The sequence below is a fragment of the Grampus griseus genome (assembly GCF_964374135.1).
Source record: "Grampus griseus genome assembly, chromosome: 4".
Lineage (NCBI taxonomy): Eukaryota > Metazoa > Chordata > Mammalia > Artiodactyla > Delphinidae > Grampus > Grampus griseus.
The window spans coordinates 99,428,636-99,455,379 of record NC_138997.1 but is presented as its reverse complement, the minus strand read 5'-3'; the positions used below and the strand labels follow the sequence as shown (position 1 = coordinate 99,455,379).

Below are 26,744 nucleotides of genomic sequence, written 5' to 3'. Positions count from 1 at the left end.
AAGAAAACAGTATTTTGGGCTTCTCTGGTGGCACAGTGGTTGAGAGTCCACCTGCCGATGCAGGGGACATGGGTTCGTGCCCCGGTCCGGGAAGATCCCACATGCCGTGGAGCGGCTGGGCCCGTGAGCCATGGCTGCTGAGCCTTCGCGTCCGGAGCCTGTGCTCCGCAACGGGAGAGACCACAACAGTGAGAGGCCCATGTACCGCAAAAAAAAGAAAATAGTATTTAAGTGGTTTTATATACAAAGATATACCAAAGATTTCAGTATTACTGATAAGCACAAATATATATAAAATACACACTTAACAGGATCTCGCTAATTTTCTGCTTTCCCCAGGTTTGCCATAATGAGCATATATTCATGAAGAAACCCCACAAACTTATTAACAAAATAATACCAAAGTGTAAAAGCAATCACTTGGGTTTATCCAAATTTTATTTTAAAATTGTTTTTATTACTTCTTTAACCATTGAGTTAAAGTTTCAGGGTCATGGACGAAATAATATAATATCAGAGTAGCACATCAATTAAGCTTTAACATTGGTTTTTCCTTCCTTCATTTGCCTTCCTCTGCACATCAAACACTTTTTTAAAAGGGAAGAGTTATTGCTTTCTTGACGTGTTTTTATTTAGTGCATACATAGCTGAAATCCCATAAGAATTCACTCACCTACTATTCACTAATAATGACAAGGGACAAAATAAATCAGAGTGAAGTGCTTATAGTAAATTTAGAATATAAAAATTAATAATACTAAATTTAATTAGGAAATATTACTGGTAAAATTAAATAGGGTTTTAGCACTTCCACCATATGCCATTTTAGAATTTCACTGCAGTTCTTTTTTTTTTTTTTTTTTTTTTGGCGGTACGCAGGCCTCTCACTGTCGTGGCCTCTCCCGTTGCGGAGCACAGGCTCCGGACGCGCAGGCTCAGCGGCCATGGCTCACGGGCCCAGCCGCTCCACGGCATGTGGGATCTTCCCGGACCGGGGCACGAACCCATGTCCCCTGCATCGGCAGGTGGACTCTCAACCACTGCGCCACCAGGGAAGCCCTTCACTGCAGTTCTTTTTTTCTTTCTTCAGTTATTCTACAAATACTGAACTAAAGCAAAGTTTCAAAAGGCTTCAAGTCAATACCTTGAAAAATATTTTTAAAAACACACTCTCTTTTTTATCCCATGTATTGTACTGTGTATTACGTAAGTTTAAGTTTCAACCAAACATTTAAAATGTGGGATGTATACTTATTACAACATCATATTGGAAGACTTTAGACTTGCTAGCCCTTAACATGCTCATTTAAAAGTGATTTATGAGTTTTAAAAATCTTTTTATTGAAATACAACATTCATAACAAGAATGAACCTAACTACACAATTTAATGAATTTTCACAAACTGAACATTTCGATGTAAATAGTACCTAGATCACCACCATCAACCCAGAAGCCCCCCATCATATCTCCTCTAGTCCTTACACCTACCTCCACTATCTTGACTTCTAACAGCTTTATGCATGCTGTTTTATGCAGCAATTTCACTTCTAGGAATATGTCCTAAGGTAAAAATTAAGACTGACTGCAAAATATCAGCTCGAGCATGTTCACTTATATACCTGAAGATACAGAATTAAGTATAATGTGATCCTTCCAGAAAATTGAATACTATTCAGCTAAGTAGATCAATTTAAGTATTAAAATGGATCTGCAGAAAAACAGTAACATATGGATGTTTAAAAATATTTAAAAAATACAACTTATAGAGGATTATATAATGAATGATTTGTGGGAATGAGCTCTGGGAGGAGAGAGTGAGAGTGTGTTAAGTGTGTGTGTTGAGTATGTTTTTCCAGAAAATGATTTGGAAGGATTGAAAACCGAATCAGTTACTTCTGGGTGGATAAATAAAAGATCAGTGCAGAGCTTTACAGTTCATTCATTTGATTAATATTTATTGCATGGTTATAATATGCCATTTTTCTAAATGGCACAAAGGAAACAGTAGGGAGCAAAACAGAAAATGTTCTTGCTCTCAGGTAATTTACATTCTAGTAGAACAAAGAAAAGTCAATAAAATATTGATTTCACAAGGTGGTAAGGCCTTACAATGAAAATAAAACACAGTGACAGACAGAATAATAACAATGGCAGGTGGGAAGAGGTTACTATGTTGGAATAAATGATCAGTTAAAGCCTCTGGGAAGATGACTTGCTCTTTCTTAAAAAAGAAGTTTAATTGAGATACCTTTCAAAAATGCAAAAATATAGAATGATTGCTTCTATCCACTCTTCAGTTTATACAATTACCTAAATTTTTGCTACACTTGCTCTATTTATCTCTATCTACTTAAGTATTTTAAAGTTAATTCCAGCTGTCACATCATTTCTATATTCTTATGCATCTTTAAACATATGAACATTTTTGTACATAACTATATATAAAAATTCCTTGTTATCACCTAATACTTAGTTTGTACTGAATTTCCTCTAGTGAGTCCAAAATGTCTTTTTACAGTTTGTATGTTCAAATTAGGAGCTAATTTGTCTGTGTTATTCTTGATGGCTATGTCTCTTAAAATTTATAGCAGCCCTTTCCCTCATTGTTTAAAATAATGACACTGACTTTTTGAAGAGGCCAGGTCATCAGTTCTACTAGAGAATGTCTCACATTATGGTTTGTTCTTTTTGCTCTCCTATGGTGTCGTTTACTTTGCTCTAAAGCAAATGGTTCTCAAACTTTTGGTTCTCATGATCTCTTCACTCTTAAAAATTACTGTGGACCTCAAAGAACTTTTGTTTAGGTGAGTCATAATATTTACCATATTATAAATTAAACTAATTAAAAACTTTAAATATTTGTAATTGATAACTCTATAAATGTTTATAAAACATTTTAATGAAAAATAACATTGTCAAAATAAAGTGAGAACTTTAAAAAATAATTTTGCAAATCTTTTAAATGCCTAGCTTCTATTAAACTTCTTGTTTAATAGGAGACAGCTGGATTCTCATATATGCTTCTATATTCAATGTGTTCAGAAATCATACATCAGCCTCTGACTGACTGCACTACACACTTGTGAGAGAATGAGAGTGAAAAGGGCAAATAATATGTTATTATTAGTTTTGACCTGGTGTATCCCCTGAAAGAGTTTCAGAGACACTGAGGGCTTCCCGGACCACATTTGAGAACCACTGACCTAAAAAATCGCTTAGATTCATGTTCAACGTTTCTGGCAGGAATACTTCACAAGTGATGTATAAAGTCTATTTCTAATGATGCCTAAGTGATCCGTGTATTCTGATGACAACAGCCTGACCTCTCCATTGTAAAGTTCCCCAAGCAACCTCTCCTCTAATAGTTTTATCTTCTGATAATGTTTGATTCAGTTATCTTACTAGGCATTGCAAAATAATATTTTAAGTCTGTCGTGTCTGCCATATTTATTAACTGAAATTCTTCTTTAAGAATCTTCCTCAAAAGGCTATTTGGTTGTCCTGAAATACAATTTGTAAAAGCAAAGCAAAATAAATGCTTAACTCTTTCCTCTAATTGCTCATTTTCAAAGTAAGGAGTTGGTATGCTATGCTTCTCCAGTGTAGACTAATGACTTTGAGGGGCACCTTGTTTTTGTTTTTGTTTTTTTTGGATTATCATGAACTAATGGATTTTAAAACATTCAACATGTTTCAGTTGAAACTGTTTTTCCTTCTGATGCTTAAATGTTCTCTTATTTGGCCAATGGGGAACCCTTAACGTTGCCTCCTGTATTTGGTTGACAAATTAGTCTTTGGCACGTCCTTGCTTGCTGGCACAAGATGTTCCAGGCTCATCTTGTACATTTTCTGATCCAGACCTGGATTCCAAGGAAGGCTATTTCCCTTTAAGGGAAAATAATGTTTAGAAGACCACAATCTTGGTCTAAATTCAATGCCACTGAGCTGTCGTGTTATTGCTTTTAGAATATTTCAGTGGTCAGACTAAGAAATGCACATTTTTGAAAAGAAAAAAAATCATGAGTTTGCAGTGACATTTCCAATCTACACATATGTAATATTACAGGGTGTTTACTTTGATTTTACACTTGTTTGTTTCTTCTCTTACCCTGAAAATCTTGGTTTCCCAAAACAATGTTAACATGATTATATATCTGATTTATCCTAGAGATCCAAAATAACAAACAATGGCAATATTATTACTAATATTACTAAAAGAAGTTTAGAATTTCTTTGAAGCACTCCTTTGTCCTTAGAATATATTCCACCAAGAATGTATAGTCAAAATACTGGGTAAAGTCACCTGACATCATTCTTTTCTTAGTGTTAATATATTACTAACTTGATGCAGCTATGCTCATTTGTTACATTCTTTTTCAAATTTTAGGGACTGCTTTAACTTTAAAAAATGCTTATTCTTGGGGATCTGAACATTTATATAAAACTACATAACAAGGTCCATTCACAACACTTCTATCCTGCCTCCTCCGCCTCATTTACTTCATTCCCTTATAGGTTTTATCTTTCCTGCTTTGTTTATACAAAAAGAGAACATACATATACTGTTCTGCATCTTGCTTCTGTCTCCTAAAACTTGAAAATGCCACTAAAAAGGGATCTTTCTCACTCTTTTTATTCAAATGCTCAGTTTGCCACTGTGTGGATGTACAATAATTTAGTTAACCATTTGGGTTACTTCTAATCCCTTGCTATTGTAAGTAATGCCGCCCAATGAATAACCCTGAGTGTATATCATCAATATTTGTGTAAGTGTAATTATAGGCTCAATTCCTTGAAGTGAGATTTCTGGCTCAAAGAGTAAATGCATATATAATTTTAACACGTATTGTATTGTCAATTCCCCTCCAGAAGGATTCTACCAGTTAGTATTCCCCTAGCAATGAGAATACTAGAGAGTGCCTGTTTCTTCACAGTCTCACCAGAAAGATTATGTTGTTAAACTTGAATTCTTATCAGTCTGATAGGTGTGAACCATATATGACTATTTCCTATGAGTTTATAAGTGTGTTTCCCTATGTTTAAAGGCTTTTAAAACCTCTTCTTCTATGAATTGACAGTAAAACAATGCACATTTTTCTATCAGTGGTATATCTTTCACTTCTCAATTTTTGAAACTCTTAATGCATTAGAGTATTAGTCCTTTATTTTGTAATATAAATTATAAATACTTTTTTCATAGACTACTATTTCTCTTTTGATTTTTCTAATGGTGCTTTCTTCTTTATCACTCAGAAGTTATTTTTATACACTGGCATTTATTATTGTCTTATTGTTAAGGTGATATTCTAGCTAAGATATAAATGATGAAGAGGGCCAAGCCACAGAAAGAAGAAGATCTAAAGGCAGAGTAATCCAGGAAAGCCATCAGCAAGAGTGAAGGTTCAGAAGTGAAGTGAGCTTAGAATGTGTCAGAAATAGACAGACAGTATGACTTGCACATACTAAGCCAGGAAGAGAGGAAAAGGAGTTAAGTCCAGAGGGGTAGACAGGGACAAGGTCTTAGCAAAGCCATGTAGGTCATGGAAAGAAAACTTAAATTTTGTTCTTCATGTAACAGAAAACTAAGAGGAAGATTTAAATATAGAAGTAATATCAGCTTTACTCTATTCAAGCTGTTATTTTGAACCCCATTTTGGCACACTGATAACTTCAAAGTTAAGGTACATATTATGGAAGCTGTATTTGGAGGGAAAATACATGAAAAAATTATAAGGGAAACCAAAACTCAGTGAATTATCACCTGGAAACCATGTGGTGATAGAGTGGCCAATTTTATATCAAACTATAACAAATATTCAGGAAATGTAATGGCTATAAAGAAATTGATTTTCTTTTTATACTCCGTACAGCTAATTAGGTTAGTCAAGTGACAGTTACATAACATTTATTTATGGAACTTCTGAATTTAAAGTGCATGGCTTTTTGTGATATTCTTTACAAAACAGAAAAGAGAAAAATCCAGCTTAAATATACCATAACAATTATATTTCTTGACACTCTATAATCTGACTTTAGGGAAAAGTTTTGACTAGTCTCTTGATTTTTAAGTGACTGAGACAATCTTCATACAGTTCCTCAACCATACCTGATTTGCTCCTGCCTTCTTTGATTTCTGATATTTTTTTCTCTGTTTTTGATATTTCTTCTGCCTGGAATGCCCTGCCCTCAGATCTTCATGTGGAGGACTTCTTCTCATTATTCAATTCTCTGTTCAAACTCATTTCTTCTGGGAGGCTTTCCTGACCACCTTACCTAAAATAATCCTCTCAAATCTCTCTTGATATCTTGCTTATTGATTCTTTTTGTAAAATTAGGGGCACGCTGACAGGCATATTTCAAAACAGTAACAAATAACTTCTGGAAATGGAAAAATAATAACAAATTAGAAACTCAAAACAAAGGTAAAACAGTGATTAGAATAGCTCAAGAGGGAATCAGTGAATTGGACATAGTTCTAAATTAAGTAATCAGGCTATAACACAAAGGGACAAAGAGGTGGAAGATATGAAAGAGAAGATAAGAGATATGAAGGATAGAATGAGAGGATCCAAAATATGTCTCAGTAAATTTTGACAAGAGAAAAAATGGGAGCTGCATTACACTGAAAAGATAATGGCTGAAAAATCACAAGTGATAAAAGAAATTTGTCCTCGGTTTTAGAAATGATAGGACCTCCAAGCAGAATGAAGAAAAGAAATCTACACCCGGGACTTCCCTGGCAGCACAGTGGTTAAGAATCTGCCTGCTACCGCAGGGGACATGGGTATGAGCCCTGGTCTGGGAAGATCCCACATGCCGCAGAGCAACTAAGCCCATGTGCCACAACTACTGAGCCTGCACTCTAGAGCCCATGAGCCACAACTACTGAAGCCCACGTGCCACAACTACTGAAGCCCACGCACCTAGAGCCTGTGCTCTGCAAAAAGAGAAGCCACCATGATGAGAAGCCCGTGCACCGCAATGAAGAGTGGCCCCCGCCCACCGCAACTAGAGAAAGCCCGCATGCAGCAATGAAGACCCAATACAGCCAAAAAATAAATAAATAAATGAATAAAAAGAAAAAAATAATAAAGAAATCTATACCCAAACATATCCAGGACAACCTGCAAAAAAGCATAAACAAAACACAGAGAGAAAAGTGAGAGAGATGCTAAACAAAAAGCGTGTAAAGTTTACCTACAAAGAAAAGATGATTTGTTGGGTGGTTATAGCAAAAATAGAAGCCAAGACACTATCATGGTAGCAGTGCTAAGAAAATAATTGTCAGCTTAGACTTGTGTACCCAGAAAAAAAATCTCTTTGAAGATCAAGGTTAAAAAAAAAGAATAAGAAACTGGAAAAATAATCCCAAAGGTTTACGACCAGTAGACCTTTATTAAAAGGATCTCTGGAGCCTGTGCAGCCCACCACTGCCAAGGTCCCGTGATCCAGGGACAATTTCCCAGGAGAACACAGGGCACACCTCAGGCTGTTGCAACATCACGCTGGCCTCTGCCAACAACGCAGGCTCACCCAGCATTCCATACCCCTCCCTCCCCCCAGCCTGAGTGAGCCAGAGCCCCCTAATCAGCTGCTACTTTAACCCTGTCCTGTCTGAGTGAAGAACAGACGCCCTCAGGCGACCAACACGCAGCGGCGGGTCCAAATCCAAAGCTGAACCCCGGGAGCAGTGTGAACAAAGAAGAGAAAGGGAAATAAAATGGACAACCTGGAAGAAATGGACAAATTCTTAGAAAAGCACAACCTTCCAAGACAACCATGAAGAAATAGAAAATATAAACAGGCCAATCACAAGCACTGAAATTGAGACTGTGATTAAAAAGTTTCCAACAAACAAAAGCCCAGGACCAGATGGCTTCACAGGTGAATTCTATCAAACATTTAGAGAAGAGCTAACACCTATCCTTTTCAAACTCTTCCAAAACATAGCAGAGGGAGGAACACTCCCAAACTCATTCTACAAGGCCACCATCACCCTGACACCAAAACCAGAAAAAGATGTCACAAAGAAAGAAAACTACAGGCCAATATCACTGATGAACATAGATGCAAAAATTCTCAACAAAACACTAGCAAACAGAATCCAACAGCATATTAAAAGGATCATACACCATGATCAAGTGGGGTTTATCCCAGGAATCCAAGGATTATTCAATATACAAAAATCAATCAATGTGATACACCATATTAACAAATTGAAGAATAAAAACCATATGATCATCTCAATAGATGCAGAAAAATCTTCTGACAAAATTCAACACCCATTTATGATAAAAACCCTGCAGAAAGTAGGCATAGAGGGAACTTACCTCAACATAATAAAGGCCATATATGACAAACCCACAGCCAACATCGTTCTCAGTGGCGAAAAACTGAAAGCATTTCCTCTAAAATCAGGAACTAGACAAGGTTGTCCACTCTCACCACTATTACTCAACATAGTTTTGGAAGTTTTAGCCATAGAAATCAGAGAAGAAAAAAATAAAAGGAATCCAAACTGGAAAAGAAGAAGTAAAGCTGTCACTGTCTGCAGATGACATACTATACATAGAAAATCCTAAAGATGCTACCAGTAAACTACCAGAGCTAATCAATGAATCCGGTAAAGTGGCAGGATACAAAATTAATGCACAGAAATCTCTGGCATTCCTATACACTAATGATGAAAAATCTGAAAGAGAAATTAAGGAAACACTCCCATTTACCACTGCAACAAAAAGAAAAAAATATCTAGGAATAAACCTACCTAAGGAGACAAAAGAACTGTATGCAGAAAACTGTAAGACACTGACGAAAGAAATTAAAGATGATACGCAGATGGAAAGATGTACCATGTTCTTGGATTGGAAGAATCAACACTGTGAAAATGACTCTACTACCCAAAGCAATCTACAGATTCAATGCAATCCCTATCAAACTACCAATGGCATTTTTCACAGAACTACAACAAAAAATTTCACAATCTGTATGGCAACATAAAAGACCCTGAACAGCCAAAGCAATCTTGAGAAAGAAAAACAGAGCTGGAGGAATCAGGCTCCTGGACTTCAAACTGTACTACAAAGCTTCAGTAATCAAGACAGTATGATACTGGCACAAAAACAGAAAAAGAGATCAATGGAACAGGACAGAAAGCCCAGAGTTAAACCCAAGCACAAATGGTCACCTTATTTTTGATAAAGGAGGCAAAAACATACAATCAAGAAAAGATAGCCTCTTCAATAAGTGGTGCTGGGAAAACTGGACAGCTACATGTAAAAGAACGAAATTAGAACACTCCCTAACACCATACACAAAAATAAACTCAAAATGGATGAAGGACCTAAATGTAAGGCCAGACTCTATAAAAACTCTTAGAGGAAAACATAGGCAGAACACTCTATGACATAAATCACAGCAAGATCCTTTCAACCCACCTCCTAGAGAAATGGAAATAAAAACAAAAATAAACAAATGGGACCTAATGAAACTCAAAAGCTTTTCTGCAGCAAAGGAAACCATAAACAAGACGAGAAAACAACCCTCAGAATGGGAGAAAATATCTGCAAACGAAGCAACTGACAAAGGATTAACCTCCAAAATATACAAGTAGCTCATGCGGCTCAATATCAAAAAAACAACTCAAACCAAAAATGGGTAGAAGGCCTAAATAGACAGTTCTCCAAAGAAGATATACAGATTGCCAACAAACACATGAAAGGATGCTCAACATCACTAATCATTAGAGAAATGCAAATCAAAACTACAATGAGGTATCACCTCACACCAGTCAGAATGGCCATCATCAAAAAATCTACAAACAATAAATGCTGGAGAGGGTGTGGAGAAAAGGGAACCCTCCTACACTGTTGATGGGAATGTAAACTGATACAGTCACTACGGAGAACAGTATGGAGGTTCCTTAAAAAACTAAAAACAGAACTACCGTATGACCCAGCAATCCCACTACTGGGCGTATACCCTGAGAAAACCGTAATTCAAAGAGTCATGTACCACAATGTTCATTGCAGCACTATTTACAATAGCCAGGACATGGAAACAACTTAAGTGTCCATCGACAGATGAATGGATAAAGAAGATGTGGCACATATATACAATGGAATATTACTCAGCCATAAAAAGAAACGAAATTGAGTTATTTGTAGTGAGATGGATGGACCTAGAGTCTGTCATACAGAGTGAAGTCAGAAAGGGAAAAACAAATACCATATGCTAACACATATATATGGAATCTAAAAAAAAAAAAAAAAATGGTTCTGAAGAACCTAGGGGCAGGACAGGAATAAAGACGCAGATGTAGAGAATGGACTTGAGGACATGGGGAGGGGGAAGGGTAAGCTGGGATGAAGTGAGAGAGTGGCATGGACATATATATACTACCAAATGTAAAACAGATAGGTGGTGGGAAGCAGCTGCATAGCACAGGCAGATGGGCTTGGTGCTTTGTGACCACCTAGAGGGGTGGGATAGGGAGGGTGGGAGGGAGGGGATATGGGGATATATATATATATGTATAGCTGTTTCACTTTGTTATAAAGCAGAAACTAACACACCATTGTAAAGCAATTATACTCCAATAAAGATGTTAAAAAAAAAAAGGAATCTCTGATTCCAGAAGACACTTCGAGATATAAGAACAAATAATGAGCAAAGGAAAAAGGTAATCATGTATGTAAATCTAAACAAAACTTGATTATATAAAATAGTTACAATGTTTTAATTGTGATATCATAAAAAGAGAACAAAAGCATTGATAAAATGGCTATCGTGTCAGGGCAGGTAAGAAGTTAAAATATTCCTTACCGGACTTCCCTGGTCGCACAGTGGATAAGAATCTGCCTGCCAATGCAGGGGACACGGGTTCGATGCCTGGTCCGGGAAGATCCCACATGCCGTGGAGCAACTAAGCCCACGCGCCACAACTACTGAGCGTGCGCTCTAGAGCCCGAGTGCCACAACTACTGAGCCCGCGCGCCTAGAGCCTGTGCTCAGCAACGAGAGAAGCCACTGCAATGAGAAGCCCACGCAACACTACTAAGAGTAGCCCCTGCTTGCCGCAACTAGAGAAAGCCTGTATGCAGCAATGAAGACCCAACGCAGTGAAAAAAAAAAAAAAGAAAAATTCCTTACATTAACTGCTGAGTTAACTGAGCATTAAAAAATTTCTAGGGAAACCACTAACGGAACAGCAGTAGAGTATATAACTTCAAAATTAGCAAAGAAAAAATGCAATCTAAAAGAAAATAACAAAGGAGGGAAAAAAGCTTAACAAATGGGACAAACAGAAAGCACAAAATAAGATGGTGGAAATAATTACAAGGGTTATGAGGCTACAAAAGAATACAGGATGCTATGGGAAAATATGAGACCGAAACTCAATTTTGGTGGTAATTAGTAAGAATGCATGTGTTATGTCTGTGTGCATCCAATTTAGGAGGTGTGGGGGTTGGTTTTTCTTAGAGAAGTGATGTTTAAATGGAGACCTGAAGAAAAACCAAGTAAAATTTATTTAGAAAAAATTGGTGTGGGTAGGGGGTAGAGTGGCTTCTACACAGAGGCAAAAGCATGTACAAATGTTCTGAAGCCAGAGTATATGACATTCAAGAAACAGAGAAAACCAATATGAAGACTAAAGAAAGGTGCAAGATGAGACTGAATAGATAGGTAGGATCTGGATCTTGGTGAGTTTAGGATTTTACAGTTTATCCTAAGGACAGTTCAAAGCCATTAAAGTGTGTGTGTGTTTTGTTTTGTTTTTTTTTTTAAGTGTTTTTAAGCAGATGAGTGATATGGCTTTGATTTGGAATTTTAAAAAACCACCTGTTCCGTCTATCCCTAGAGTTAGAGAAGGTTAGATCAGAAGGGACATGAATCATTTAGATATGTTTTATTCTTCAGGTTTACTAAAATATGGTATCTTCTCAAGCATGGAACATAACATTTTCTTCCATATGTCTTCAGCCTTGGAAAACAAAAGTTCAGCATAGAAAAACAAGATGGATAATTTTATTGCCTTCATTAGTAGATACGGAAATATCTTCTGAATTGAAATTTAAAAAAAAAAACAAAACTATTCAGTATTTTCCTAACAGAGTAACAACAAACTTCATTTATAAACAGCGTAGTTTATAATACGTGATATCATAAAATGATACATTGCTCTTTTAATTATAGTTTAACATCTCAGCTGACAGTGTCACCTACCTTAATCTCAGCCAAGAAACCAGACTAGAATGGCAGCAGCAGCAACAAAGGATACTTAATAACAATTAAACATATCACTGAAATTTATATATTTCATTCAATGAAATATAAAATTTACCTGAAGCCTAGTTTATATGTCTCATCCATAATTTATTTTTTAAAAAAATCTTATTCAATCTAGGAGACATGATTTCCAAAGTTTAGCCTACTGAGCAATGTGAAATAATAATTTCTTAAAAGTATTTTTAACTTAATCTGTTGCCAGTTAGCTTAAGGGAGAATAATTCTAAAAATGTCAAGACATTACAGGTCAGTGCAATAATTAATGTTCATCATGACACAATGTTCCATATGTTGTTTAAGAAAGTATAACGATATTTCAGGATAATTTCCATCCAATATGTTTAAAATAAGAAATTTCACTGCTAAAAACCCATAAATCCAATGATCAAGTATCAGTTCTCAGTTCAGCTGTCAATAGCATTTGAAAATAGTGAAGATTTTTAATCCAGTAAATCCAATATGTCATATATCATACACGCCCTGGGGATACAAAAGTGAATACACAGGTTCCTGCGCCCGAAGGTTGATTACAGTGGGGAGATAAACACGGAAACAATTACAATGAAGTGAGAAATTTACTCTAATGAAGATTCTACCAGAATATTCACTGGACCTCATGGTAGACAACACCACCACCAAGGCCAATAAAGTGCTGCTCTTTCATCTCTGCCCACATTTGATCTTGTTTTGTACAGAACTGGTAAATTCTTCATGGTTGTCACGATAATGATAAAGGTCCGTAAGTTGCAAATTTCTTCCTGTACTTTGGAATTCAGGAGAAGCTTTTACTTTGGGCCCAGATTAAAATCGAAAAAAAATTATTTTTGGTTATGCTAATGTTATTTCTACCTGTTTTTTAAGCTACTGCTCCAGGACAAAAGAATTCATAACTTACTTTCTCCCAGTTTCTGAGGCTCAGAGTATTTATACAAATCTGCAGAAATGAAAGTGCACATAGAAATCTCTCTAATATTTGAAATACCTGGTTAGAAGGTACAATGGAGAGGCAAATAGGAATGTATCTCTCAGGGCAACAATATTTTAAGTCAGTCTACAGTTTGTGGAAGAGAGGACAAGGAAAATGAGAAGTATGGAAACTGATTTATGAAGAACAATTAGAGAAGCTATATAAAGATTAGCATGGAAACAGAAGTTTAGACAGACAAAATAGTTTCAACAAATATTTACAGCACTAATAATAAGTAAAAGGAAAAATTTTCTCATATTGTTGCAGATGGAAAAGAAACCCCAAAACCCTAAAGGTTAGCATGGGAAAGAGAAGTCTGGAGATACAATAATTGCTACAAATATTTACAGTACTATTGAGTAAAATAATTACTGCAGATGGAAGAAATATAAAATGAAGGGTGGATGTTTCAGAGATAGGAGCTTAATTGTCAGAGCTGTCAAACAACGATTTTTTGCATGTACTTATTGTCAATCAGAGGTTGAATTACCATCTTTTATATGACAGAATAAAAGAACCCTATATTGGGATGAAAGCTGAGCAGGATATTCTTTTGAGCATCTTTTACTTTGCTTATTTGGTTATTCTGTAATCTTCTGATAACTGTTTTTGCCTATTTTTCTAAGGTGTCATGTTTTCCTCATTGGCTGTAGTTCTGTTTGATTAGCTAAATGGTTGTTAGTTACATCAGTTGTAAATACTGTCTCCAAATTTGAGGCTTGAATTTTCACTCTCTTCACAGTGACGTTTATAACACTTAAGTTTTACATTTTAGTACAAATTTACACAATTATTGCATGGATTGTTATTTCTGCATCTTAAGAAATTCTTCCTTATTTTAAATTCATTAAGATATAATCCTTTATCTTTTCTAACTTTTAGTTTTGCTTTTAACATTTAGCCCTTTAACCCAACTAAAATTACTTTTGTGAGCGGTGTAAGGTAGGGATCCATTTTTTTCCCCCTCCAAGTGGGTAAGCAATTGCCCTGGAACTATTTACTGAACAGGCCATCATCCTGGTGATTTATAATGACATCTCTTCTGGGCTTGCTAATCTGTCCTAGTGATTTGTATATGGCCCATAGCACCCTGTTTGAATTATTATACAAAGTCTTGATACGTTTTAGAGAAGTCCCTCACCACCTTGACTTGGTAATTCTTGGCTCTTTTAAGTTTTACTCATAAATTTTATGATTGGCAAGTCATTTTTCACAATAAACCCTATCAGAATTTTGACTAGAATGACATTGAATTATTAAGTACATTAAAGATGAACTGCTATCTTCTAGAGTCTTCCCATTCATTTAAAATATAATCACTCATTTTGGGAGTCTTCTTTTATAACCTTCAGTAAAGTTTTATAATGTTCTCCATAAGGTCTTAGTTTATTAGCTTCAATCTTAGGTGTTTTAATGTTTTTCCTGCTTTTGTTGCTATTGTAGAAGATTTTTTAAAAACTGGATTTTCTAATTGGATGTTATCATACTAATCTTGTGAGTAGTACCTTTTCTGAACTCTTTCATCAGTTCTAAAACTTTACATAGATATTCTTTCATATTTTCTATATACACAATCATACTGTTTGTAAGTAACCACAATTTTGTTCATTCTTTCCTTATAACCTATTACTTATTATTGCTTACTTTCATATTTCTTTTTTTCTCATCACGTTACATGAGTCAAGACGTCTCATAAAATGTTGAAAATTTTTATCATGTCTGTTACTTTAAATCATTTGGTTATGATGTCCCTCATAGCAGAAGTACTCATCTATTCTTGGGGTGATAAGCATTTTTTATAATAAATGTGTCAGCTTTTGTAAATTTTTTCTGTATCTATTAGGATGATATGGCTGATTTTTTTTTGTAATGTGTAAAATCATAAAGGTGTCTCAAATGCAGAATCATCTGTGCTTCCCCACAGATGATTTATAATATTTTTATGATTTATAATTTATATAAACATTTATAATGTTTATAAACATTTATAATTTATAAAAACATTTATAATGTTTTTATAATTCACTATATTCAATTTGCCAACATTTTGTTTAGAATTTTTGTACCTAGGTTTGTAAATAAGACTAGCTTGCAAATTTTCTTTCTTTTGCTATCTATGCCTTGTTTTGATAAAGATTATATCAATATTTCTCTTTTCTATTCTTTAAAATAGTCTGTAAAAGATAAGAATTATCTACTGCCTTAAGGTTATATAAAGTTACCTGTAAAACCATTTGGGATTAATAATTTTATAGATTTATAGGTCAGACAATCCATAAATTATCTACATTATTTATGGCTAGATTATCTACTGGATTTACAGATTACAGCATCTAATCTGAATAAAATAAATCACAAAATGAACAAATGACTTAAATGAGTATTGTTGCAAAATTACAGTGAGAATAATGTGAAAAAAGTTAGCACTAGCAAATAATAGACAAACAAAGGCAGAACTAATCCTGCTACTACTAGTATGAGCATTTTACTAATTATACTATAAGGTATGAACAGTGAAGTCAGTCCAAAAGTTTTTTTAGTTCTTAAGAAACCATTTGAAATAAGGATTTATACCTTGTATTATTACTAATGAAACGCTCCAAAGTCTACATTGTGTAATAAGATACTGGGGGTGAAGTCACCACGATTAGCAAGACATTTAAAAATTGTTTACAACATCTTTATTTCAACCTTAAAAACTTTAATTTGTGGAAATATTAGTACATATAAGGTACTGGTGTGTATAGGTACACACATACATGTGCTACATTAAAAAAAATTTGGTATGCAAGTAGACAAAGTTAGAGCTTACCAATCTATACCACGGCAGAATAGTTTTATAAAAGAAAATCTGATTTGTTACTCTCTGCTTAAAGAAACCTAGCAGCTTTCTAGGGCCCTAAGAAAAGTCAAAATCCTTAATATTTCCTACATGGCTTTCTCACAATCTTACCCCTACCTATTTCTTTAGCCTCACCTATTACCATTCTCTCCCTTGCTTTATACACTACAAGCCACACTAAACTAAATGACTTTTCAGCCTCAGAATGTTAACATATATATTTGTGCACTTTGTCTAGAACATCAAAATAATTTAAATAAGTAACTACATTACTTATTTTCTATATATACTTGGGTCTGCCTTATTACTTAAATTCATAGAATCACAGAATGTAAGGACTGGAAATTTACTTTTAAAATGTCATCTATTCCAACCACTCATCTGATGCTTTTGAATGCCTCTTAATGATAAGGCAACCAGGGAATCTTTTCCCCTTTCCCCTTTAAAAAAAATGTCTGAACTTTAGAAATATTCTTTCTTATATGGGCCTGAAATCTGTTTCCACCTAACTTCTAGGTAGCGATCCTAATTCTACTCATTGGGCCATTCAGAGAAAGTTCAGTCCTACTTTAGTGGAAGAGCCATACAAATATTTACAGATAACTACCATGTTACTTCCAAGCCTTCTCTTCTGCGGTGGTAGGGAACAGGAGGTAGAGAGTAGGGAGAGACTAATGTCTGAGTATCTTTTATGAGTTGGTGACTTTATATTTAACTTTCATATTGCTCCAATGAGTTTGTTATTATTATTGCCAAGTAACAAATGAGGAAATTAAAGCTCTGGTAGGTAAAGTTAACTATTCATGTAACTTAAGTAGCAGAGCTGGGATTTCAACCACAAGTCTGTCACAGATACCAAAGCCTATGTTTTAGTCTCTTTAGAACACTGAACTGCCTCCCACAAAGGAGAAGAGATATAAGAGGGTATGAAACATGGAAAAGCAAGACAAACAAAAATTCTAAAAATCCCATGCTTTCTAACTTCCAAAATTCAATGTATTGATATATTTTTGTCCTTAAGACTTACATCAAAATCATCTTCAACATTTCTTTCTCTGTCTTATAACCTACCTAATTATTATCTCAAATTTCTCAGATCTTACTACATAAATGAACTCAAACAACCTACAATTAGGGAAGCAAAAAGAGAAAAGTATTTCCATATTTCAGCCTCTCTCAATTTTAATGTCTTACACAGTGAAAAGATTATCTTCTTTAAACACTGACTAGTGTACTCTTCTTTACAGTCTCCAACACCACATTGCCTTCTGCAATCAAACTTAATGCTGACATTTTTTCTGGCTTTGAGGCCCGACAACACTATCCTTAACTTGTATTAACAAAAGCTACTTGTTCTCTCTTCTCCAGGCAAACACTTGTTTGGCATCCTCCACAAGCACTTTAAGGTCTTCCTTCTTTTCCTCTGAGAATCACAACTCTTCCTTCAGTTAACAATTAGATAAGACCAATACCGCCTCATCATTCATGCTTCTTATGAAAAATGTATCTCCATATAGTTAATTATATTTATCCCATGCATTAACTTTTCTCTTTCCCTAGTTACATCATAAACAACTGAATACAAGTCATCTATTTCTTTTTATCTTTCACCTAAGTGCAAAAAACTGAACAGCAAGTGCTTAATGAATGTTCTCAGCTGTACATTACAAAAATACATTTTTATCATATATATCTTTTTATTTGTACACTTTCCTTTTAGGTTGCTTGCTAGAATTCTTTCACCATACACTTTACTGTGAAAAAACATTGAGAGAAACTCTCACTTCCAGTTTTATAAACAAAGTCAAATGTAATACAAAAGCTCTAATTCAGCACTTCTCTCTAGTCCATACTACATAGGTTAATTACAAGTAATATTACTTCTGAAGTAAATTTCTCTGTGAATATAAGGTTATATATATTTAAGAATACTAAAACATAAAATTATATGTCACACACACACATACACACACATACCACACACATACACACAAATCTTACCTTGCTGAGTATTTTGTTCTTGCATTCGATTCACAGTGAGGTCTAAGGGGCCTTCCTGCTCTTCCTGAAGGGAGTTTTCTGCTTGATTCATTTGGATACTCTTACATATTAGACTTGGTCCAATTGAACCATTTCTATTCTCTTGAATTTTACCACTTTTTGAAATATACTCAATTGCAAACTGACGTATCATCTTTTTCATTAATTCCTGAGCAACTAGGGGAATGTTAGGATCACAGTTCTGAGGAAGATCTAGGGAAGAAATAAATATAATAAGAATTAAAAAAGAGAATGCAAAATACCTATGTTTAAATTTATCTTAATTACAAATTAATGATTTCACAAGTCTCAGATTCAGTCCATAATTGCAAATGGTTTCTAGGACTTAGCAACAAAAACCTTGTTGGTTTAATTAGTATTATGAGAATATATCAACCCCAAACTTGGCATTTTTAATTGTTTCTTAAAAATAAATATTTTTGGTCCCAAACTAAAATATAAACAACTAGACATAAAAACAGACAGCTTATTTTCAGAGTTTTAATTCAAATGTATTCTACAAGATACTAAGACACTTAGTATGTGAACATAAATTGTATATATAAGTAACCAAGCAAGTTTTAACCTAATAGAGTAGGTATACACATTAACTATTAAAGAAAATATCTAAACTCTGTAACTATTTATTACCATTAATTCTTCAATTCTGTCAAATGTGCACTTCATATATAGCCTAAATGTCATCATCAAGGATTTTTTTCTTTTTTCAATTTTTCATATTGAGAAATTTCAATCAGAAAGAAAAAAATAAAGAACACTACAATGACACAGACAGCCTCTACCAAGATTCAAGAATTGTTAGCATTCTGCCACATTCACCTTCTTTTTACTTTTATTGGTTTGCAGAACTACCAGAAAGTAAATTGCAGAATTATGAGATTTCACTCTTAAATATTTCAGTGCACATCTACTAAGATTCCCCTATAAAAACAGCAGTACCACTACTGAGGGTCTTAATCAGTCCTTGGTCCCAAAACATGTTGGTCAGCTACAACCAAAATAAAGGACAGCAGTCATATACAATTCTGCTTGAAACCTGTACAAGAGGTAAAAACAATTGAATGATTTTGTAAGAGGTGTGGAATAAAGACAGACCACTTATAAACACAGTATATAAGAAGTAATAAATAGTTTTAATATTGGATGGTGGTGGCTTTTTTCACACACACACTACTGGCCTCACCCCAATCCTTTTATTTACTCTGCTCCTTCAGAGGCAGAATGATTGGTGAACTAGGAAGGATGACTAAGTGTATTTGGTTAGGCTCCATACTTCTTCCTCTTAGAAGTGGGCCTACTTCTAGAGATAACGGGTTGGCCAAAAAGTTTGTTTGGGTTCTTCTGTAAGATGTTATGGAAAAACCCAAATGAACTTTTTGGCCAAACCAACATGCTCCTCTGCTCCTTAAATGCCTCAACTCTTCCCCAGGCAGATCAGTGCTGTGTGAACAGGCCTGCCCTGATCCTGGGCTGTCTGAGACTGAAGGGTTGAGTCTCCTTAGTTTTGGGGTTCAGTATTAGATGGAGCAATTGTCTAAGAGATCTAAAGGCAAGTCCTCCAACTAGCATCTACTTTTATAGATCCATGATTCTAAAATGCAAGAAGATTAGAAAACATACTATTTAAAGGTGAGGAAAGGCAACAAAACTACCTCCACCATATCTGATAGCAAAATGTGACCTCAGCCGACATCAATCTGTTTATGGTCCTGCAGAAATATCAATATATTTGATCACAGGGTGCTGTTTTGGACCTGCTGGAGATGTTATATAATAAACATCTCCATTACATTAGCTCTTTCAAAACAAAGAACACTGAATTCTGAAAAAACATTTGAGAAGGGATTACGGGCCTATAAAAAAAAGTAACATTATAGTCCTCACATTTATTCTTTGTTTAGAGCCCAGTAAGGAAGAGAGGTACTATTTGTTTCTGAGTACGAGAAAAAAAGACTTGGCTATACAGTTGAGCACTGAGCAACATGCGTTTGAACTGTGCGGGTACACACAGACATGGATTTTTTCCAATTAATACATACTACGGTACTGCACAGTCCATGGTTGGTCAGTCTGCAGATGTGGAACCCCGAGTATGGAGGGCCCGCTGCAAAGTTAGACTCATTTTTCACTGTGCAGAGGGTCAGTGCTCCTAACCCCCACGTTGTCCAAGGGTCAACTGTATATATCACATGCCCGTGGCTCATTTATTTTATAACTGGAGGTTTGTACCTCTTAATTTCCCCCTTCACCTATTTCATCCGCCAACACTCCTCCCCTCTGGCAACCACCTGTTTGTTCTCTGTAACTATGAGTCTGTTTTAGCTTAGTTTGTTTTTGTTTTGTTTCTTAGAGTCCACATATAAATGAGAATATACAACGCAAGGAATATGGTCAATAATACTGTATTAACTTTGTATGAGGACAGTTGCTTTCTAGACTTATTATGGTGATCATTTCATCATGCATGTAAATGTGAATCACTCCATAGTATACCTGAAACTAAAGTAATATTGTCAACTGTATTTTAATGAAAAAAGAAAAACTTAGCTATAGATTGAAATCTTAGCCATCTTCCTGAATTTAGGCTAGTTACATACCCCTCCGTGTTTTAGTTTCTCTGTTCATAAAAATGGAAATGATAATAGAACCTTGGTAGTCATAATAAGTCTTGCTCACAGGATATTTTAAAGTTATATGAGATTGTAGATAAAATACTGAACTCCTGTACTTGTCATTTTAATAGCTGACATTTACTCCACTGTTATCTTAGGTTATAGTGAAAATAACAGAAACAAAAAGATGCAGGCCAAGCAGTTACATTTTACGTAAATCATAAAATGTCAAATAAGTAAAAACATTAACTAACTAGGTTAATATGTAAAATTATTAACTAGCTGGGAAAACACAAAGGACATAATTTCTAAGCCCATGTGATATACTGTGCTCCAGAATAGATAGTATTAGCACATGTAACCCAACTAAAGTGATTTGTAACAAAACGAGAAATTTCCATGTTACACATAAGGATTCCCAATTTATACCATTTCTTGACTATTACTTCCAGGAATCCTTGAAGGCATCTGTGAACACTCTTTTCCATCTTTTTTCAAACCTAATCTTGCTTTGAATTATGTGTTAAAAGGAGATACTGATTTACTTCTAGGTATTTTGGTTAATTATCCTGTAATGTATTGGCTAATATCACTTTATCAATTCAAAATAATTATATTTATCAAAAAACAACAGAAATATGATCAGACATATCATGTGACTAGGGCTATACTTTAGAATTGAGTTTAGAGCTAAGTTTAAAGCAGAATAGATAATGCTACTTTATTCTATTCATCTACTCAGTTTTTGTTTATATTGGGAATAAGTCTATGTGTGAGACCAAAGGACGTGGCAAAAAACAAACAAACAAGATAAAAAAGAGAAAGAGACAAAGAAAATGCTGCTCAGCTGCTGATTAGTGAGCCTTCTAGAATACTTGTGCAAATTATCAAAACTATAAAAAAAAAACTGAATTAACTAAAGATCTAGGCCAGGGATATAAACTCAGATAGTTTCAAAATTCAGGCAACTCACAAACCCTGGGCTAGAAGAGAAAATATGTTGCCAAATGGAAATGGTATGCCCCAAGAAGATAGAAATAATTTATTTTTGCCCTATCTCTTCATTTTCCAAATTTATCTAATTCAAGAGTTCAGCAAGTTGTTTGTAGTAGCCAGTTTCAAGATGGTCCTTAATGATTCCCACTCCCACCTCCTGGTTTCCAGGGTTGTGTAGTCCCTTCCACATTGTATTAAGGGTGGAATGTGTGATTAATAATAACATACTGCAGAAGTGTATGTCACTTCCAAGATTAGGGTATAAAAGAATATGGTTTCTACCCTGGATACTCTGAATACTGGTGTTCGCTGTGACCCCCACCCACACTATTCTGTCCTCTTGCTCTCTCATCACTCACTCTGGAGAAAGCTGTCCTGTGAGCGGCACTGAGGAGGCTCACAAGGAAAGGAACTGAAGTCTCCTGCAAACAGCCAAATGACTGAACTGGGAAGAAGATTCTCAAGACCAATCAACTCCCAAATGACTGAAAAGGAAAACAACACAGCAAAAGTTATGTGATGAAGCTAAAGCAGTGCTTAGAGAGCAATTTATAGCAATAAACACATATATTAAAAAAAAATTCAACCCAGTAACCCAATAACCTAACCTTCCTCCTTAAGAGAAAACGAATCAAAAATTAAACCCAAAGCAAGCACAGAGAAGAAAATAAATAAAAAGTTAGGGCAGAAAAAAATAAGATAGAGAATAGAAAGACAACAGAGAAGAGCAATAAAACCAAAAGTTGGTTCTTTGAAAAGATCAAAAATTTGACCAAGAATAAAAACCAGAATAGACTTAAGTTTGTAAAATCAGAAATGAAGGAAGCATTATCAGCATTAACATTAAAGGTAATCAAGAAATACTACCAAAAAAAAAAAAAAAAAAGAAAAGAAAAAGCTATACATCAACACATTAGGTATCCTAGATGAAATGGCCAAATTGCTAGAAAGACACAAACTATCAAACTCACTCAAGAAGTAACAGTAAAACCTGGACCTGCAAGTAAAAAGATTGAATTAGTAACCAAAAATCTTGCCACAAAGAAAAGCCCAGGGACAAACAGATTTACTGGTGAATACTATTAGACATTTAAAGAGGAATGAAAACCAATCCTTCACAAACTCCAAAACAAGAGATGAGAACACTTCCCAACTCATTCTATGAGGGCAATATTAGCCTGATACCAAACCTGGACAAAGAAATTACATGAAAAGAAAACTACTAAACGAAATGAAAACTAACCATTATGAATAGACAAAAATCCAGTTGACCCTTGAGCTACATGGGTTTGAGCTGTGCGGGTCCACTTATATGTGGATTTTTTCAACAGTAAATACTACAGTACTACACAATCTGTGACTGGTTGAATCTCTGGATGTGGAAATGCAAATACAGAGGGCTGACCATAAGTCATACACAGATTTTCAACTGCATGAGGGGCCAGCCCCTATCCATCACATTGTTCAAGGGCCAACTCTCCTATCACACAGAAACAGGCAACACATAAAAAGGATTATACAATAAGACAAGGTTGTCCACGCTCACCATTATTATTCAACATAGTTTTGGAAGTTTTAGCCATAGCAATCAGAGTAGAAAAAGAAATAAAAGGAATCCAAATCGGAAAAGAAGAGGTAAAGCTGTCACTGTTTGCAGATGACATGATACTATACATAGAGAATCCTAAAGATGCTATCCGAAAACTACTAGAGCTAATCAATCAATCTGGTAAAGTGGCAGGATACAAAATTAATGCACAGAAACAAAATTAATGCACAGAAATCTCTGGCATTCCTATACACTAATGATGAAAAATCTGAAAGAGAAATTAAGGAAACACTCCCATTTACCACTGCAACAAAAAGAATAAAATACCTAGGAATAAACTTACCTAAGGAGACAAAAGACCTGTATGCAGAAAACTGTAAGACATTGATGAAAGAAATTAAAGATGATACAAACAGATGGAGAGATATACCATGTTCTTGGATTGGAAGAATCAACACTGTGAAAATGACTCTATTCCCCAAAGCAATCTACAAATTCAATGCAATCCCTATCAAACTACCAATGGCATTTTTCACAGAACCAGAACAAAAAATTTCACAATTTGTATGGAAACACAAAAGACCCCGAATAGCCAAAATAATCTTGAGAACGAAAAACGGAGCTGGAGGAATCAGGCTCCCTGACTTCAGACTATACTACAAAGCTACAGTAATCAAGACAGTATGGTACTGGCACAAAAACAGAAATATAGATCAATGGAACAGGATAGAAAGCCCAGAGATATACCCACGCACAAATGGTCACCTTATTTTTGATAAAGGAGGCAAGAATATACAATGGAGAAAAGACAGCCTCTTCAATAAGTGGTGCTGGGAAAACTGGACAGCTACATGTAAAAGAATGAAATTAGAACACTCCCTAACACCATACACAAAAAGAAACTCAAAATGGATTAAAGAACTAAACATAAGGCCAGACACTATAAAACTCTTAGAGGAAAATGGCAGAATACTCCATGACATAAATCACAACAAGATCCCTTTTCACCCACCTCCTAGAGAAATGGAAAAAAAAACAAAAATAAACAAATGGGACCTAATGAAACTTCAAAGCTTTTGCACAGCAAAGGAAACCGTAAACAAGATGAAAAGACAACCCTCAGAATGGGAGAAAATATTTGCAAATGAAGCAACTGACAAAGGATTAATCTCCAAAATTTACAAGCAGCTCGTGCAGCTCAATATCAAAAAAACAAACAACCGAATCCAAAAATGGGCAGAAGACCTAAATAGACATTTCTCCAAAGAAGATATACAGATTGCCAACAAACACATGAAAGGATGCTCAACATCACTAATCATTAGAGAAATGCAAATCAAAACTGCAATGACATATCATCCCACACCAGTCAGAATGGTCATCATCAAGAAATCTACAAACAATAAATGCTGAAGAGGATGTGGAGAAAAGGGAACACTCTTGCACTGCTGGTGGGAATGTAAATTGATACAGCCACTTCAGGGAACAGTATGGAGGTTCCTTAAAAACCTAAAAATAGAACTACCATACAACCCAGCAATCCTACTACTGGGTATGTAACCTGAGAAAACCATAATTCAAAAAGAGTCATGTACCAAAATGTTCACTGTAGCTCTATTTACAATAGCCAGGACATGGAAACAACCTAAGTGTCCATCGACAGATGAATGGATAAAGAAGATGTGGCACATATACACAATGGAGTATTACTCAGCCATAAAAAGAAACAAAACTGAGTTATTTGTAGTGAGACAGATGGACCCAGAGTCTGTCACACTGAGTGAAGTAAGTCAGAAAGAGAAAAATAAATACCATATGCTAACTCATTGTGTGGAATCTGAAAAGAAAAAAAAACTGTTCCTGAAGAACCTAGGGGCAGGACAGGAATAAAGACGCAGATGTAGAGAATGGACTTGAGGACACCGGGAGGGGGAAGGGTAAGCTGGGACGAAGTGAGAGAGTGGCATGGACTTATATACACTACCAAATGTAAAATAGATAGCTAGTGGGAAGCAGCTGCATAGCACAGGGAGATAAGCTCGGTGCTTTGTGACCATCTAGAGGGGTGGAATAGGGAGGGTGGGAGGGAGACGCAAGAGAGAGGATATATGGGGATATATGTATATGTATACCTGATCCACTTTGTTATAAAGCAGAAACTAACACACCATTGTAAAGCAATTATACTACAAAAAAGATGTTAAAAAAAAAAGGATTATACATCAAGACCAAGAATCACAAGAATACAAGGTTAGTTCAACATATGAAAACCAATCAGGCAATGTAATGTAACGTATTAATAAAGAACAAAATCCACATAATAATCTCCATAGATGTAGAAAAGCACTTGATACCTTTTCATGATAAAAACAATGTACAAACTAGGAATAGAAGGAAACTACCTCAATCTACGAAAGAGCATCTATGAAAAATCTACAGATAACATCACATTTAATGGTGAAACATTGAAAGTTTCCCCCATAATATGAGAACAAGAGAAGGACTCTTGTCCTTGCTCTCATTACTTCTATTCAACATGTACTGGAGGTTCTAGCCAGTGCAATTAGGCAGGAAAAAGAAATAAAAGTAATTTGGATTGAAAAAGTAGAAGTAAAACTCTTTTTACAGATAACATAATGTTGTATATACAAATTTGTTAGGAATCCACACACACAAAATTTTAGAACTAGTAAGTTCATCAAGGTTACAGGATGCCATATCAATATACAAAAATCAATTTTACTTCTATACAATGGCACTAAACAATTCTAAAAGGAAATAATTAAGAAAATAATTCCATTTACAACAGTATTAGGAAGAAAAGACTTAACAGGAATACATTTGACAAAACATAAATAAACAGAAATACATCCTGTGTTCATGAACTGGAAGGCTTACTATTGTTACATGATAAGAACTCCCCAAATTGATCAACAAATTCAACACAATCCCTATCAAAACCCTAGCTGGCATTTTTTTTTTTTTTTTTTTTGCGGTACGCAGGCCTCTCTCACTGTTGCGGCCTCTCCCATTGCGGAGCACCGGCTCCGGACGCACAGGCTCAGCGGCCACGGCTCATGGGCCCAGCTGCTCTGCAGCATGTGGGACCCTCCCAGACCGGGACACAAACCCGCATCCCCTGCATCGGCAGGCGGACCCCCAACCACTGCGCCACCAGGGAAGCCCCTACCTGGCATTTTTGTATAAACTGACAAGGTGATTCTAAAAAGCATACTGAAATGCAAGGAATCCAGAATAGCCAAAATAATCCTGAAAAAGAACTAAACTGGAGGATTAGCAATTCCTGATTTCAAAACTTACTATAAAGTATAATAATCAAGCCTAGGTGTTAATGTCCTAAGGATAGACATATAGATTAATAGAGTAGAACTGAGCCCCAAGATAAACCATTAATCTATTTTTGATAA

General features: G+C 35.3%; 1 protein-coding gene across 6 annotated transcripts in view; it reads right to left on the bottom strand.

The window, feature by feature from the left end:
- The window catches only part of LCORL (ligand dependent nuclear receptor corepressor like), a gene marked incomplete at both ends in the record, with an annotated part of 166,069 nt that overhangs the window by 37,201 nt on the left and 102,124 nt on the right, over positions 1–26,744 (bottom strand). For all 6 annotated transcript variants that reach the window (XM_082653190.1, XM_082653191.1, XM_082653187.1 and 3 more), the window contains one exon: positions 18,100–18,351. In XM_082653190.1, coding sequence (XP_082509316.1) covers positions 18,100–18,351 — 252 coding nt within the window. The remainder of the gene's footprint in view (positions 1–18,099; positions 18,352–26,744) is intronic.